This window comes from Protomyctophum bolini, assembly GCF_963924005.1.
Source record: "Protomyctophum bolini genome assembly, chromosome: 13".
Taxonomy (NCBI): domain Eukaryota; kingdom Metazoa; phylum Chordata; class Actinopteri; order Myctophiformes; family Myctophidae; genus Protomyctophum; species Protomyctophum bolini.
The window spans coordinates 21,349,102-21,365,899 of NC_137874.1; the positions used below are offsets into that span (position 1 = coordinate 21,349,102).

At 43.0% G+C, this 16,798-nt stretch overlaps 1 protein-coding gene across 2 annotated transcripts in view; it reads right to left on the minus strand.

Moving 5' to 3' along the window:
- LOC308327219 (glucocorticoid receptor-like) overlaps nt 1-16,798 on the minus strand; it is a 100,915-nt gene that overhangs the window by 26,119 nt on the left and 57,998 nt on the right. For both annotated transcript variants that reach the window (XM_080780464.1, XM_080780463.1), the window contains one exon: nt 7,768-7,940. In XM_080780464.1, the coding sequence (XP_080636590.1) occupies nt 7,768-7,940 (173 nt within the window). The remainder of the gene's footprint in view (nt 1-7,767; nt 7,941-16,798) is intronic.

Below are 16,798 nucleotides of genomic sequence, written 5' to 3' on the forward strand. Positions count from 1 at the left end.
TTTCTTCATGAAGTTACTAAAAGAAATCACTGAATTATTTGGTTTAATTCATGAAAAGTTTAGCTTTTTTGGGAATGTTTCTTTTTTTTTTAATAGGCCTATGTTTTGAAATAATAAACCAAGTTTACGAAACAGAATCTAAGGGGACCCATAACAATGTGTCCGCGATCCGCAAATGGGTCCCGACCCAGTGCTTGGGAACCAGTGGTGTATAGTGCGTGGTTTTCGCGTGGGCTCTAGAAATGTGTCGCCGGGGTGCGGCTCCAGGAAAAGCCGCCGCACAACGTCACTAAAGCGTGTAAATCTGGTGCTGAGCACTGTGGCTCAGGGAGGGAGGCTGAGCACTGTGGCTCAGGGAGGGAGGCTGAGCACTGTGGCTCAGGGAGGGAGGCCTGTCACTATCACTGTGTGAGCACTGTGGCTCAGGGAGGGAGGCCTGTCACTATCACTGTGTGAGCACTGTGGCTCAGGGAGGGAGGCCTGTCACTATCAGCGGTGGTGGAAAAACTACTTGCATTTTTCACAATACTGCCATGTAAAATAACTCAAAATGTACAAAAGCATTGGCATCGAAATGCACTAAAAGTACCAAAAGTCGAAAGTACTCACTATTATATGCAGAATGTCCCATTTCAAGTTTTCAAATGCGTTGTTACGCATTGTGAGCTTGTAGATCGGCAACTTTCAAATGGCCAAAATATATAGGGCTGAAGTGGGTAATATATACAGTATATATATATATATATATATATATATATATATATATGTTTTGTTTTGTAATAATAATCTAAATCTACAAAGCAACTAGATGCACTGCTCCTCCTTGTGGATAGGGGGAGGGCTGTCTTACTGAGACAACATGAGTGAGCCCAGTGTCCATGACATCATGGACACTGCTAAAATCTAAAATATCTAAAACCACATATTACACGCATAAATTAAGACCCCCAGGAAAGTGTTCTAAATCTCCTAAACGTTAACATATTTTGGCAAAAAGGGTCAAGTGTCCCTTTAAGTACAGCACTTGAGTAAACTTCCGCCACTGACTATCAGAGGCCTAACCATACCTGGCTTTGCAAGCTGCTTATCGTCGCTGTCACGCGGACACCGCCCAAAAATATTATTTAAATTAAATTATTTAAAATAGTGAACATTTGTAAGGTCTGATATTTTCACTACTTTTGCGCGACACCCTTGTGTCGCACAAGGGTGGGAATCCCCATGAAATATGGAGATACGAGGTTTTCTCTGCCCGACAGGGACGTTATGCTTCTGCGATCCTGCAATGGAATGTCTCAGATCTATACTACATCCTGGAGACCAGAGAGAAATACAGATGGGAAGTCCAGACACAGAACAGAGACGTATAGGGCAGTGGTTCTCCCCCATAACTCTGAGAGAGCGTATACAAATGAAACCAAATGGACCCGTGCTGAGCTGTAAGGGTCCATTTGGAGGAACCACTTTGGAAGGGTCACTTTGAGAACCACTGACTTAAGAGCAGAGAAAAAGAGAGAGCGAGAAAGCGACAGAAGACAGGAGGGCCTCAGAGAGTAAAACTCTGAGCCTGAAAGATTCTTTGATGCACCCCGCTGTCGCATATCAACGCGGCTCATTCACAGCATCATGACTTTCTAGATCAGGGGTTTTCAACCCTTTTTTTATCAAGGCCCATTATTTATTCGGCATTAGAGCCACGGACCATTATTTGATGAGATTTAGTCTCTCAGACCCAGAATATTGAATATTTTCTTGTCGTTGGATAAGAATGGACCCATACGGGTCTATTTGATTTGATTTCAAGCTCTCAAGTGTTAAAGATCTACTGTATAATGGTCCATTTGGTTACCAACTCTCCATCATTTAGCTGGGGACCACCTGGAACCCCCTCATGGATCACTGGTTGAAAACCACTGAATTAAAGTTTCACCATGCTCTGTTTATCAAACACATTCACATAATGCCCCTCTGCGAGCAGCATAGTTTATTACGCGGTCCCTCGCCAGTGGTGTACATTTATTTACTGCACTTAAAGGGACACTTCACCCTTTTTGCAAAATATATATATGTTAATGATGTTTAGAAGATTTAGAACACTTGGGGTCTTTATGTGTGTAATATGTGGTTTTAGATATTTTTTGCTGTATTACTGAGACAACATGTAGTCCAGGAAGGAAGTGAGTCCACTGTTTGTGACATCATGTACACTGCTAAAATCAAAAATATTTACTGTAATAGTTACTGGTTACTCTGTAGATTTAGATTATTATTACGAAACATACATGCACCACTTCATTCCTATTTAAACGATTTTGAAAACAGCTTTGTTGTAGATCTGCTATTTTCAAAAATATGTTTTATACAATTTAGACATTCTGTAGGATACCTTGTGAAACTGGACATTCTGCACAATGAGTAGTTTTATGTTTAGATACTTCAGTACATCTTGATACCAATACCAATAACTTTTCTACTTGTAACATAGTATTATAGTAGTATTGATAACTTTTACAGTACTCACCCAGCCCCGGCAGGTCTCGGGGGGTTGACCTTATTATTTCCCCCTCCCAGCTTTCTCATGACATTAAATGTAAGATGAAACACCAAACGGCACAAAGGTCGCCTTACCACTGACACATTAACAATACCTTTATCAGCTACAAACATGGCTGCGGCTTATTCCCCACGGCGAACGTGATTGTGACATTGTAAGGCTGGGTCGATTATACAGTCACTGGGTTTTAGCTTTCTTTTCATGGCCTTTCCGTGTCACCCGCTGCCACGATAAAGTGACAGTAGGGCAACAGGAGATGAGGTTTAGGATGTATATACATACGCACACGTAAGAATACAGGGCACGCCCATTATACACATATCCAGCGCACATACAGTGCATGTATCACAGGGGTACAACAGTTAAATCCTAATACAGTATAAATACACCACGTCTCTGTGTGTATGTGTGTAGTACATACGTGTGTGTGTCTGGAATCCACATAACTCGAGAACCGTTCGCCCCACTGACTTCAAATTTGACACACGCGTTCCACACCGCCACAGGGAGTGCAGTGCCCGGTGTCCGTCCGAACGCCGGTTGTCCAGAACCAGAACAAAAGCCTCCGCCCGGCCTCTGGACATCTCCATATATGGAGCTGGCCTGTTCTGACATCTGTATACTCCATATTTGGGCATGCCTGACATATAACTTATATGGGCATAAAAGCGACACCGCTCTAGTGCCAAAAAAAATAGGGATAGATTATGAATTGATTATTAGTGGATAGGGGGAGGCTGTCTTACTAAGACAACGTAGTCCAGGAAGTAAGTGAGCCCAGTGTCCATGACATCATGGACACTTTGAAATACTAAAATATCTCCCAAATGTCTCCCAAACATCATTCAAATAAGATCTGGTTGCAAAAGGGGTGAAGTGTCCCTTTAATGCTGATTGATCTGCCAAGTCCGTCCCATTGGCTGTGGTTTGGCCGGATACCAGCTAATTCAATTCGATTTTTTATTAAAGTATCAAATCACAACACGTTGTCTCAAGACACTTTACATGTAGCCTAGAGCAGAGAGACCCAACGTCGTCCAACCCTGAGAAAGCAATTTCTTTGCGACAGCAGCAGCAGGGACAGAGGAAATCTCGTTAATCCATGCATGCACGTTTGGCATTTGGCTACCTTAACCCATTAAGACCTTAGGCTGATAAAAAAAAAAATGTCTTTCTGAAAAACTGTTTCTATCTCAGTGGTTCTCAAGGACCACCGAACCCCATGTCAGAATATTAAATATGGACCCCCCCAGAAGCAAAGTAACATAACAGTACCAACGTTACATGATGCCAATAAAGTAGGCCATTACTAGCCTACCTGTGATCCTCCGGTATATAAATTGAATAAATAATCCAGCGTTTATAAGGTGAGGACATGAAGTATGCATAGGCATACGTTTTCATTCTGGACTTTTATTTTCGGTGCACGACACCGCCACGTGACAACGTACAAAACAGACACGCAGCTCGCTGTGCCGACACCAACACAGCAACAAGTAGCTGGGCTAACTTCTTGGGGCTGGCACTGGGATTTCAAAATAAAACGCATATGATTAGCCTCCTCAAATGATAGTTTATTTTGTAGTTACTCTACTTAAAAGTCAGTCCATAACACATCTTTTCTTAGTAGCAATAGCATGCAGTCGGTAAAGAACGCACAGAACAGTCACCGCTCATGCTTTTCTGTCATTATCGCGAGCAAGGGTGCACACTTGTTTTTTATCTTGTAGATATGCTATTATAAATAATATGTAACTGGCTTCATCCCATAGCCTATTCTAGGACTCGGGTACATTATCATTGTTTAATTGGCCTCAGGAGACTTGGCTCAGACCTGAGCCCATTTGATTTGGCGTTAGGAACCCATATCAAGCGCATGCCCTTGCTGACGTCGACCCCAGGCAGGGTTCGAACCCACATCCTTCCGCATGAAAGGCATATGCTCTAACCACTAATCAGAGTGAATAATACTTTCATGTTAAATAAATAGTCCTACTGTTAATATAAACGCTAACTCAGAGTGTACAAATGAATGGCCCTTCCTGTTATGAGGCAAGGAAGCTAGAGGATAATAATGGATGATGATGTAGCTCTTAACACCCTTGGCGCCACCGCTTTCCTTTGACATTCTAAGTATAGGCAGATGAAATAAAGTCATTTTCATAGTTGTGCAACAGCTAATCTCATGCAATTCAAATGAATATATGGATCATCATCGGGACAAAACGTCCCGAGCTAATCTCATGCTAACCATTGTTACTAGGAATCGTGGTGCGTAACGCCGCTAATATACAACGCATGCACATGAATATGTGCATTCGATTAGCACCTTGGGTAAACACTTGGCCGCAATCCATCGCAAAAGGGCGGCATTTTTATGTATGGATTGTGTAATGATGTAACATAACTCTAGAAATGTACTGTAGGAACGTCATGTAATTTTCAGAATATACACTTTGCCCTGTATCTGTTTAAAACATGGTGGATGGATTTGATCAAATGTGGAGGTGGGAGAGTATGAAAGCTCTTGAGATACGTGCATGTATTTCCAATAAAGTTCTCAAACTCTGCCCGAACCCGATCTGGCCCCGACCGGTACCGACCCGCCCATAAATTATTCTAATTAGTCGGGCCGGGCCGAGCCTCAGACTCAGTGATTTTCTCCTTTTTTCTAAGAATGTGAGAAGTGAACGGTGGGGTGGTTGTTTATACCGCTGGCTGGCCTTTGGTTTGCGGCGCACCAAATGAGCTTCAGTTCATATGCTAAATGTTTTATAAAATTAATCGATTATCACACGATGAAATGTCAGGTTTTCGTCATGTTGCAGTTGCACTGAGCTATCTCGTTAAACCCAGCTGGCTGTGATGAATAACCTAATCATTAGGCCTAATCAACGTCATATAGTCACCAACCGATCCATATAAATGATATAATTCTGTAGTGTATGATGACCACGCAATGTTACAGTCCACTGCAGGCTACAGGCTATTTGATTTCCAAAATGTAGTATTATAACCGCCGTCCCTCTGTGCGGCGGCACGCCTCGTTATATGTGCCCAATTTAAAATAACAGATTTCAAGCTGTCGAGACATGCCATGAGCGGTGCGTGGATGGTTTGTAAACTTTGTAGGCTATGTTTGTTCTTTTGGACACCGGACAGGGACGATACTTGGAGTCTTGGACATAGCTGCTTCACTTCAGAGGAAACTATTGGGGAGCTACTCACCACCACCACTGGAAATGGAATCCATTAGAATGATATGGAAATGGAACATTAACAGTCTAACGTGAGCTACATAAATCTTTTATTTTGGCGATAAGTCCATTGAACTCCGTTCTCACTCTCACACAGACACACACTGAACCATGGCGCGTGCCGCTGCGCTGGCCATTAAAGTAGCATTATTATTTATTTATTTTTTGGGCTTTATCGGGCTTCGGGCCTAACATTATGGTAATTTGTAGGGTCGGGCCGAGCTTTGGGCCGACCCAGTTAGGGCTGGGCCGGGCCTTAATTTTTGGGCCCGTTGAGAACTTTAATTTCCATTAAAGCTTGGAGGGTGTATCTGGTGATGTGCATGAATTTGTGATTATCCCATCATCAAGTGATGCTATTGACACTCGGCAGCTTTGTAAAGCTTAATGTTTTATGTTTACGGATACTGTCTGGATAGGCCAAGCACAATGATTGACACATGAGGGAACAATGATAAACTGACCAATAAATAGCGAGGATGTACCAAATGAAAGCAACAGAGGTTTTTCAATGCATTGGCAACCTATGTTTTCTCATGACAAAAAGCCCTTTGAATTGCATTGAAATGTATCGTTGACCAAAGTTCTACTTGATATTGTATTATCAAAATTGGATCCCCCCCCCCCTATTTTCCTCCAGGCCCCCCTTTTCCTAACTGGTCCCTTAGTCGGCTAAAATTGTACGATATTTAGTCGACGAAAACTAAATGGAATTTTATTCAAAAGACTATTATGACTAAAACTAAATAGAAAATAGCTGTCTAAATCAACACTGGTGTCAGTCTGTTGATGTCTGTTGAACAGCCAACAGCAACAGTAATACAAATCTTCCATTGGATACTAGCGCAATGAAATCAGTTGTAGCTGACATTTGGTTGCATTCACCCTCCTGTCTGACTGGTCTGACGCAAGATCCAATGTCATCCTGGCTGGCTCGCACCCAGTGATATACTGTGCGTGTGTTTGGGTTCAGATGCTGCCTGGCTGTGTAGAGTGTGAACACATTGTGAATGAACTCCACACCTGACACACATTATTGCCGTATAGTAGCAGTAAATCAGGGCGGGACAGCTCCTGGCAACACTTGAATGAACCGATGAATCCGATGATGCCCAAGTACGTGCATGGAAATGCATTGTATAATGTAAACCATTTCATTTATCAAAAAAAGTAATGGAAATTATGAACATACATGAACATCATCATGTTGTGAGCTTGTAGATTGGCTATTTTCTGCTATTTATTTAACATTTTGCTGCTTCCCCGAGCATCAGTGGTGTCCTAAAGTTTATCAAACTGGGGGGTGGGGTGGGGGTCCTTGAAATGAAACAAAATAAACAATCAAACCACCAAGAGGTTGAGGGTCAGTGGTATGTAGACCATACATGGGCAACTGGTGGCCTCCAGCTTCACATAATGCAGGTTAATATTGGAATACTGATATATTATTGATTTCAGCTGTTACAATTCCAAACATGCAAACATGACCCACATTAATTACGTGTTTCTATACATGTAGCTTAATGACTATAGTATAAAAATGTAATTGTCTTTAGTTCATAAAGTTAACATTTCTAACTAAATGCATTAGAAATTAAATAAAAAGGTTACTTTTCAGGATTCCAATTCAAAAATAGGAAATATCCGGATATCAATTTAAATATAGCAAAAATAGCAGATCTACAAGCTCAAAACGTGTCGCACACTGCGACGCGTTTTGAGCTTGTAGATAGGCTATTTTTGCTACAACAATATGTGGCCCTCTGGAGTGCAGTGTGGAACTATAGTGGCCCTCTGGAGTGAGTGTGGAACTATAGTGGCCCTCTGGAGTGAGTGTGGAACTATAGTGGCCCTCTGGAGTGAGTGTGGAACTATAGTGGCCCTCTGGAGTGAGTGTGAAACTATAGTGGTCCCTCTCCATCGTCAAAGTTGCCCGCCTCTGGTGTGTAGACCAACCTTCCACGGCCCTCTTGAAGAACACCTTGCAGCTGCCACAGGTCACCACGCCGTAGTGGCACCCCGACGCCTCGTCAGAACACACCAGGCAGATCTTGTGGGTCGTTCCGCCGGGCTTATTGGTCTGGCCTGGAGCCACCGAGCCGCCCGCTTCACCCGCTCTGCCCGACGAACTGCGGAGAGAGAGAGAGAGGGAGAGGGAGAGGGAGAGAGAGAGGGAGGGAGAGAGAGAGAGGGAGGGGGTTGTTAACGACTTTAATCCTGGTGTCCCTGTTTTCAGCATGTCATACAGTAGGTGTTCAAATATAGTCTGGTGGAGGATAATATCCACAGTGATATAGACTGTCTGGAGGATAATATCCACAGTGATATAGTCTGTCTGGAGGATAATATCCACAGTGATATAGTCTGGTGGAGGATAATATCCACAGTGATATAGTCTGGTGGAGGATAATATCCACAGTGATATAGTCTGTCTGGAGGATAATATCCACAGTGATATAGTCTGGTGGAGGATAATATCCACAGTGATATAGACTGTCTGGAGGATAATATCCACAGTGATATAGTCTGGTGGAGGATAATATCCACAGTGATATAGTCTGTCTGGAGGATAATATCCACAGTGATATAGTCTGGTGGAGGATAATATCCACAGTGATATAGTCTGGTGGAGGATAATATCCACAGTGATATAGTCTGTCTGGAGGATAATATCCACAGTGATATAGTCTGTCTGGAGGATAATATCCACAGTGATATAGTCTGGTGGAGGATAATATCCACAGTGATATAGTCTGGTGGAGGATAATATCCACAGTGATATAGACTGTCTGGAGGATAATATCCACAGTGATATAGTCTGTCTGGAGGATAATATCCACAGAGATATAGTCTGTCTGGAGGATAATATCCACAGTGATATAGTCTGTCTGGAGGATAATATCCACAGTGATATAGACTGTCTGGAGGATAATATCCACAGTGATATAGTCTGGTGGAGGATAATATCCACAGTGATATAGACTGTCTGGAGGATAATATCCACAGAGATATAGACTGTCTGGAGGATAATATCCACAGAGATATAGTCTGTCTGGAGGATAATATCCACAGTGATATAGTCTGTCTGGAGGATAATATCCACAGTGATATAGTCTGTCTGGAGGATAATATCCACAGTGATATAGACTGTCTGGAGGATAATATCCACAGTGATATAGTCTGGTGGAGGATAATATCCACAGTGATATAGTCTGGTGGAGGATAATATCCACAGTGATATAGTCTGTCTGGAGGATAATATCCACAGTGATATAGTCTGGTGGAGGATAATATCCACAGTGATATAGACTGTCTGGAGGATAATATCCACAGTGATATAGTCTGGTGGAGGATAATATCCACAGTGATAATAGTCTGGCTGGAGGATAATATCCACAGTGATATAGTCTGGTGGAGGATAATATCCACAGTGATATAGTCTGGTGGAGGATAATATCCACAGTGATATAGACTGTCTGGAGGATAATATCCACAGTGATATAGTCTGTCTGGAGGATAATATCCACAGTGATATAGTCTGGTGGAGGATAATATCCACAGTGATATAGTCTGTCTGGAGGATAATATCCACAGTGATATAGACTGTCTGAAGGATAATATCCACAGTGATATAGACTGTCTGGAGGATAATATCCACAGTGATATAGACTGTCTGAAGGATAATATCCACAGTGATATAGTCTGGTGGAGGATAATATCCACAGTGATATAGACTGTCTGGAGGATAATATCCACAGTGATATAGTCTGGTGGAGGATAATATCCACAGTGATATAGTCTGTCTGGAGGATAATATCCACAGTGATATAGTCTGGTGGAGGATAATATCCACAGTGATATAGTCTGTCTGGAGGATAATATCCACAGTGATATAGTCTGGTGGAGGATAATATCCACAGTGATATAGACTGTCTGGAGGATAATATCCACAGTGATATAGTCTGGTGGAGGATAATATCCACAGTGATATAGACTGTCTGAAGGATAATATCCACAGTGATATAGTCTGGTGGAGGATAATATCCACAGTGATATAGTCTGTCTGGAGGATAATATCCACAGTGATATAGTCTGTCTGGAGGATAATATCCACAGTGATATAGTCTGGTGGAGGATAATATCCACAGTGATATAGTCTGGTGGAGGATAATATCCACAGTGATATAGTCTGTCTGGAGGATAATATCCACAGTGATATAGTCTGGTGGAGGATAATATCCACAGTGATATAGACTGTCTGGAGGATAATATCCACAGAGATATAGTCTGGTGGAGGATAATATCCACAGAGATATAGTCTGTCTGGAGGATAATATCCACAGAGATATAGTCTGGTGGAGGATAATATCCACAGAGATATAGACTGTCTGGAGGATAATATCCACAGTGATATAGTCTGGTGGAGGATAATATCCACAGTGATAATAGTCTGTCTGGAGACTGGCTAAAGAGGCTGGCTAAAGACAATGTCACAACTAGTCGGACCACAGGATCTAAATGTCCCGACAGAAGAGCAGGGAGACCAAATAGAACCACCCCACAATTGTAGAAGAAATTGTAGAAGTTAATATTCATGATAAAAGCAAATCCAACAGCATATAAATCACACCAGTGAAGTGAGGGGCGCTCTTATCATCATACATCACATTCCGTGATCAGCCAATCAAATCATGCACAAATGTCATTCCGGCCAATCACTCTTGGCATCTTCAATATGTACTTTGCTCAGCCAATCAAATCATCGCTAATTATGGGGTGATGATCAGCCAATCACAAGCCAATGTTTGTGTTCACACAAACCCAGAAAGCTGCATGGGGCATAGGAAGGGCTAGCGTCCCTCAAAAATACAAGACAAACTGGGAGGGGAAGAAAAGGGCTCTTAGAAGCACTTGTCTTTGTGGGTCATGTCATGTTTAATTACGTAAGCTCCCTGGCAGACACACAGACATCACATACATACATTCAGCCTCTTACTGTAACAACAACACAGGCACATTCATCAACAAGGCCTTTTGTTCTCTCCCTGTACCATTAGACTCACATTCCATCACTTCTGCAGTGTCCTCAGTGGTGGGAAAACTACTCAATTGTTTTACTTAAGTAAAAGTCAATACTGCAATGTAGATGTACTCCGTTACAAGTAGAAGACCTGTATTCAAAATGTACTTGAGTAAGCGTACAAAAGTATAGGCATCAAAATGTACTTCAAGTACCAAAAGTAAAAAGTACTCTACTCACTATGCAGAATGTCCCGTTTCAAGTTTTCAAACGTCAAAAGTTTTCAAACGTCCCATTTCAAGTGTTCAATACGTCGCAATACAACGCATTGTGAGCCTGTAGATCGGCTATTTTCAAATGGCCAAAATATATATAGTGAGGAAGTGCTTAATGTATGTTTTGTTAAATCTAAAAGTAACTAAAGTTCTCAAATAACTGTAGTGGAATAAAAGTACAATATTTTTATGTGATGTAGTGGAGTAGAAGTAAGAGTGTTGTTGTAAATCGGAAATACTCAAGTACAAATACCTCAGTAAATGTACTTAGTTACTTTCCTGTACAGTACGCCGCCGCCTCCCAGTTCTTCTGCGTGTGTGTAGTGTGTATGCGTGTGTGTAGTGTCAACACACGCATAGATGACAGATCAGAATCACACACACTCGTGTGCATGCAACACAGTTTTGGTATGGAATGAACATAATAATAATAATAATTAGGCCTGCATCGCTTTGGCTAAAACACTGAATTATGAAAACCATACTGTATACAATTGGCTCAGCTCCAAATCTCATAATTGAGCCGCCATTCAAAAGTAAAAGACCACAATGATCTGAAAAGCTTATCCTCAGCTGACATTACTGCGTCTGCAGGCTATAATTAGGCGTGTCCAAGGTGCCTTCACCGTGGATTAACCCATTTTAGAATCTGATCTCAGGTCAGAATGGGTTAACTCTGGGACATACTGCAATGTCCCCACATGGGCCCCGCCCAGAGTTCAAACCGTTTAACCCATTCTGACCTGAGATCAGATTCTAAAAATGTCTTCTATGTCAGTGGTTCTTCAACACCAAAACGGGTTCCTGCCAAAAATGGGTTAACCCATTTTGGTGTTAGCATTATGTTATGCTTTAGCTATTGAAAAATAGCACACAAGCTCATAGCGCCACTCGAGATTGTAAGTCTGCTATTTTTTTAAAACCGAAGAACCACTGACATAGAAACATAGCTTTTCAGAAATGTAGAAGACATTTTTAGAATCTGATCTCAGGTCAAAATGGGTTAAAGTTCTATTTGATTGGATCAGATTTGGATTTGGATGTTAAAGATAGTATTAATCAAAGACACAACGTTTGCTGAGGTATTTCTGTGATCACAGATAGGACATCAAAGTGATCTCCAATGCCATTTGTGTGGTTTTGAACTAGCAAAATTTAAATCCGATTCACTCAGATAGAGATGAAAAGATGAAACTGTTGAGCTCAGAACCTTGAGGGGAGGTGTCTATAGCATAAAAATGTAACGTTGTATTATACTTGAGCTATTCGAAAATAGGTGACCTACAAACTCACAAGAGCTATAGTAGATTACCATTTATTTAATCTTGAAAACTAAATGGATAATATTTTTAACAATTTAACCTTCTCTCTTATGCCCATCTCTGGCGCAAATTCCTTTCAAATGGGGGTCTGTGGCCAAATAAACATCACGTCAGTCTTGGGGTACTTGACCCGACACGCACACGCACACGCACACGCACACACACACACACACACACACACACACACACACACACACACACACACACACACACACACACACACACACACACACACACACACACACACACACACACACACACACACACGAAGGTTATGTTGTTTTCAAGAGCCTGCCCTATGGAGACCAGAGTGGCATTCACACTCATCTGCCAAACAGACAGGCATGGCTGTGTGTGACTGTGTGTGACTGTGTGTGTGTGTGTGTGTGTGTGTGTGCGCGCGGGCGTGTGTGTGTAATGCTTGCATAATCCATAAGGAGTATTTCACAGCATTAGCAAGGCTTAAATCTTTCCACCCTAGTTTGCTTTGGCAACACAATGCGCCTGGGCTCATGTGGGCCTTATGTAAGGGGGAGTTGACCTACTATCCCATGTCTTTAAAGTGAAGGCCTATATCATGGGGCTATTATTTGCATTCATTCTGGGGCCGTTAGCAGATGGCATCACACCACTAATGGCCGCTGAGCTTTCTGTTGACCCCACAGGAGTGCAAAGTTTGTTTGGCTAAAACACTTTGCAGGCTAAGCTTTACCGCGCGAGGTATTGAGTGAGTGTGTGTGCGTGTGTGCGTGTGTGTGTGTGTGTGTGTGTGTGTGTGTGTGTGTGTGTGCGTGCATGCGTGTTGTGTTGCAACTGGGAGAACCTGGTCATTTTCCCAGGAGCAGTTAACCCCACTTTAACCCCGGTCCCTATTTTGAGGCCTGTCATTATATAAGGCCCCAAAAAAATGCAAAACCTTTCTGAAATGTTCCCAGTTTTATACAGAAAGTTGCCATCTGTACTGTACTGTAGTTTAGTTTAGTGCAGGGGTCTTCAATGTTACTCAGCCCAATTGGGACCCCTTATAGCAGGGGTGCCCACACTTTTTTGACTTGAGGTCTACTTTTTTTTTGCCAGCTCAAGGTGATCTACCAACCAAAAAAATATTATCCCATTGCTTAAAATACAGCTAGTCTTAAACAGGCCTCCAAATGATCGTCCGTTAACGTGGAACGATATTTGGACTTAATTATCTTCATGTGGGAAAACGCTGATTCACATAAATATGTGGAGCCAAATAACGCTGTGAGCGAGGCTGCACAAGTCCTGATGTTTGGATACTTTTCCTCCACGAGTAATTTCCAAAACTCTCCATCGCGGGCGCGCAACTTTAACTGTATGTCAGCCTGCAGTGCCATGATCTCATTCTCCAACGCAGAAGAGTTCATGCTAAAAAGTGTTGCTATTTTCGAGGCAATGGAATCAACATCAGCTTCTGAATGGGAAGCACATGAATGTAGCGATGGGCTCGAGTAAGGCAAACGCAGTTGGACTTGGAATGTGACATTGTGAAAAAATAATCTTCTTCCCACTCTGGATGGAAGTGATATGTTTTAGGCTTCTTTGCCGCGCGCATCTTCCTATATGAACAATGGATAGATATCCTTTTAATTTGTTTGTTTAACAACAGAACAGACCCGACGTTCCCCACACTTGAAAACAAGGCACTGCATTGTGGGGGGTTTTAAAGCCACCGCCGCGCCGTCATGTTAATATCAATTGTCAGACATTTAACCACTTAAACCCCTAATTTTGGCGCTGCACTGTGGCGACATGGACTAGGGCTACGCTTGCATGCGGGCCCTTTGTCTAAGACAAATTTCTTCCTCGGGAGACTAATAAAGTATATCTCATATCTAATACTTGACTCTGTCAAGTTGGCTCAGTACTTGGGTTCTCTTTTTTTCCTCCTGTACACCAAACCTCAAGTGGCTCAGGGGTAGAGTGGCCATGTAGAACAGTCATATGGGAACCAGGAGGTTACCAGTTCCATCCTGGGCTCCCCCAGAGTTAAGGTCCTCCCCCAGAGTTAAGGTCCTCCCCCAGAGATAAGGTCCTCCCCCAGAGTTAAGGTCCTCCCCCAGAGTTAAGGTCCTCCCCCAGAGATAAGGTCCTCCCCCAGAGTTAAGGTCCTCCCCCAGAGATAAGGTCCTCCCCCAGAGTTAAGGTCCTCCCCCAGAGATAAGGTCCTCCCCCAGAGTTAAGGTCCTCCCCCAGAGTTAAGGTCCTCCCCCAGAGATAAGGTCCTCCCCCAGAGATAAGGTCCTTTTGTCTTTATGTACACTCGGAGAAGTCGAGGGGCGACAGCGCAAGCGTATTTACGTGGGCGTGGTCTGGTGAAATTGTCGCACGCGTGCTTGTTTAGTGCACGCGTGCTTGTTTAGTGCACACGCCCGCGGCTGACCAGACCTGGATTCTGTTTAGCTTCTTTTTTGATACGCTTGCGTTGCCGCGCCCCTCATGAGCAGACCTGGAGCTGATCCAGAGCCTCATGAACAGACCTGGAGCTGATCCAGAGCCTCATGAACAGACCTGGAGCTGATCCAGAGCCTCATGAACAGACCTGTCGCTGATCCAGAGCCTCATGAACAGACCTGGAGCTGATCCAGAGCCTCATGAACAGACCTGTCGCTGATCCAGAGCCTCATGAGCAGACCTGGAGCTGATCCAGAGCCTCATGAACAGACCTGTCGCTGATCCAGACCCTCATGAGCAGACCTGGAGCTGATCCAGAGCCTCATGAACAGACCTGGAGCTGATCCAGAGCCTCATGAACAGACCTGGAGCTGATCCAGAGCCTCATGAACAGACCTGGAGCTGATCCAGAGCCTCATGAACAGACCTGGAGCTGATCCAGAGCCTCATGAACAGACCTGGAGCTGATCCAGAGCCTCATGAACAGACCTGGAGCTGATCCAGAGCCTCATGAACAGACCTGTCGCTGATCCAGAGCCTCATGAGCAGACCTGGAGCTGATCCAGAGCCTCATGAACAGACCTGTCGCTGATCCAGACCCTCATGAGCAGACCTGGAGCTGATCCAGAGCCTCATGAACAGACCTGGAGCTGATCCAGAGCCTCATGAACAGACCTTTAGTGTCGAATTAAGTGACCTTGAGCAAGACTCTGAACCCCTCATTGTCCCTGATGAGCAGGTTGGTGCCTTGGATGCCAACATCGGTGTACAGTATGAATGTGTGTGTGAATGGGTGAATGTAATGCACAATCTATGCAAAGCACTTTGGAGAAAAGCGGTATATAAATGCACCATTTACCATTGAAAGGCTACTGTTGGCTGTATGCTATAGGGTTCAAGCAGTTCATGTCCCCTTAGGGGGGTATCCTGTACTATATAGTTCATGTTTAGCATATTTAACACCTTCCACACATCACCCAACCACTGAAACATCTGCTGCTGATACTCATAATAACATTGATTGACACACCTCCAGGCGAATGGGAGCCTTTTGTTATTATATGTTATAAGTAACACACGGACACCTTTACGGTTTAAAAATAAAAACCTGTTTCTCACGAAGGGGGGGGGGTTCACAACAACAACGGGTATATTTTTTGCTGACATTTCTTGAAAACATGCCAATAATGTCTTTCAACAATGCATGGGAAAATAAACTAAAAGGGCAATTTATATACAAACACAAGAGGTCTCTAGATCAGAATGCTGCGTGCAGCACTCAAAATCAGCAAGAGCACACATCTACCAACACAAATCTGTATGCCAAGGGTGAACAGCTCAAAATGATATAATACCAAAGAGGGTTGTGGTGTAAAAATGATTGGCTTTGATGGTGTATCTTAGATTAGGTGTAGTAGTTCTATTTGATGCAGAAACACAACATCATTGCCTTGATGCAAGTAACCATAACCACAATGGCTTTCATTATAGCATGCATCTTTCCCAGGAATAGAAAGCCTGCCGTTTCCACTAGCTTGGATTCCCCATCAATGATGTCACATGGTAGGGTTTCTACACTGTCCACAGCCCTCCTTTGCGACACAGAGTGAGCATACTGTAGGCGCCGGAGGGATGGGGTGGGGATCATGGAGGGGTCATTTGGGTCTGAATGCCCCTGCACTATTGGGGGATGCCTGTTTTATTTATTTATTTATTTATTTCGCATTTCGAGCGTCGCAGTCCTGCCCCCTCGAGAGACCCGGAAAATAAATCGCCGTTCATTTTCCTCATAGACTTTTCAAAAAGTCTTTATTTAAAGATGTTTACGCCGCGGACAAAGCCAACTCTTGTCGTGACAAATCATGACAATAAACACAATGTTTTGGGACAAACAAAGAATTAGAAAGTACAACACTTTTTGTTGTTGTTTTTCTTCTTTGTAATTATTTGTTTGG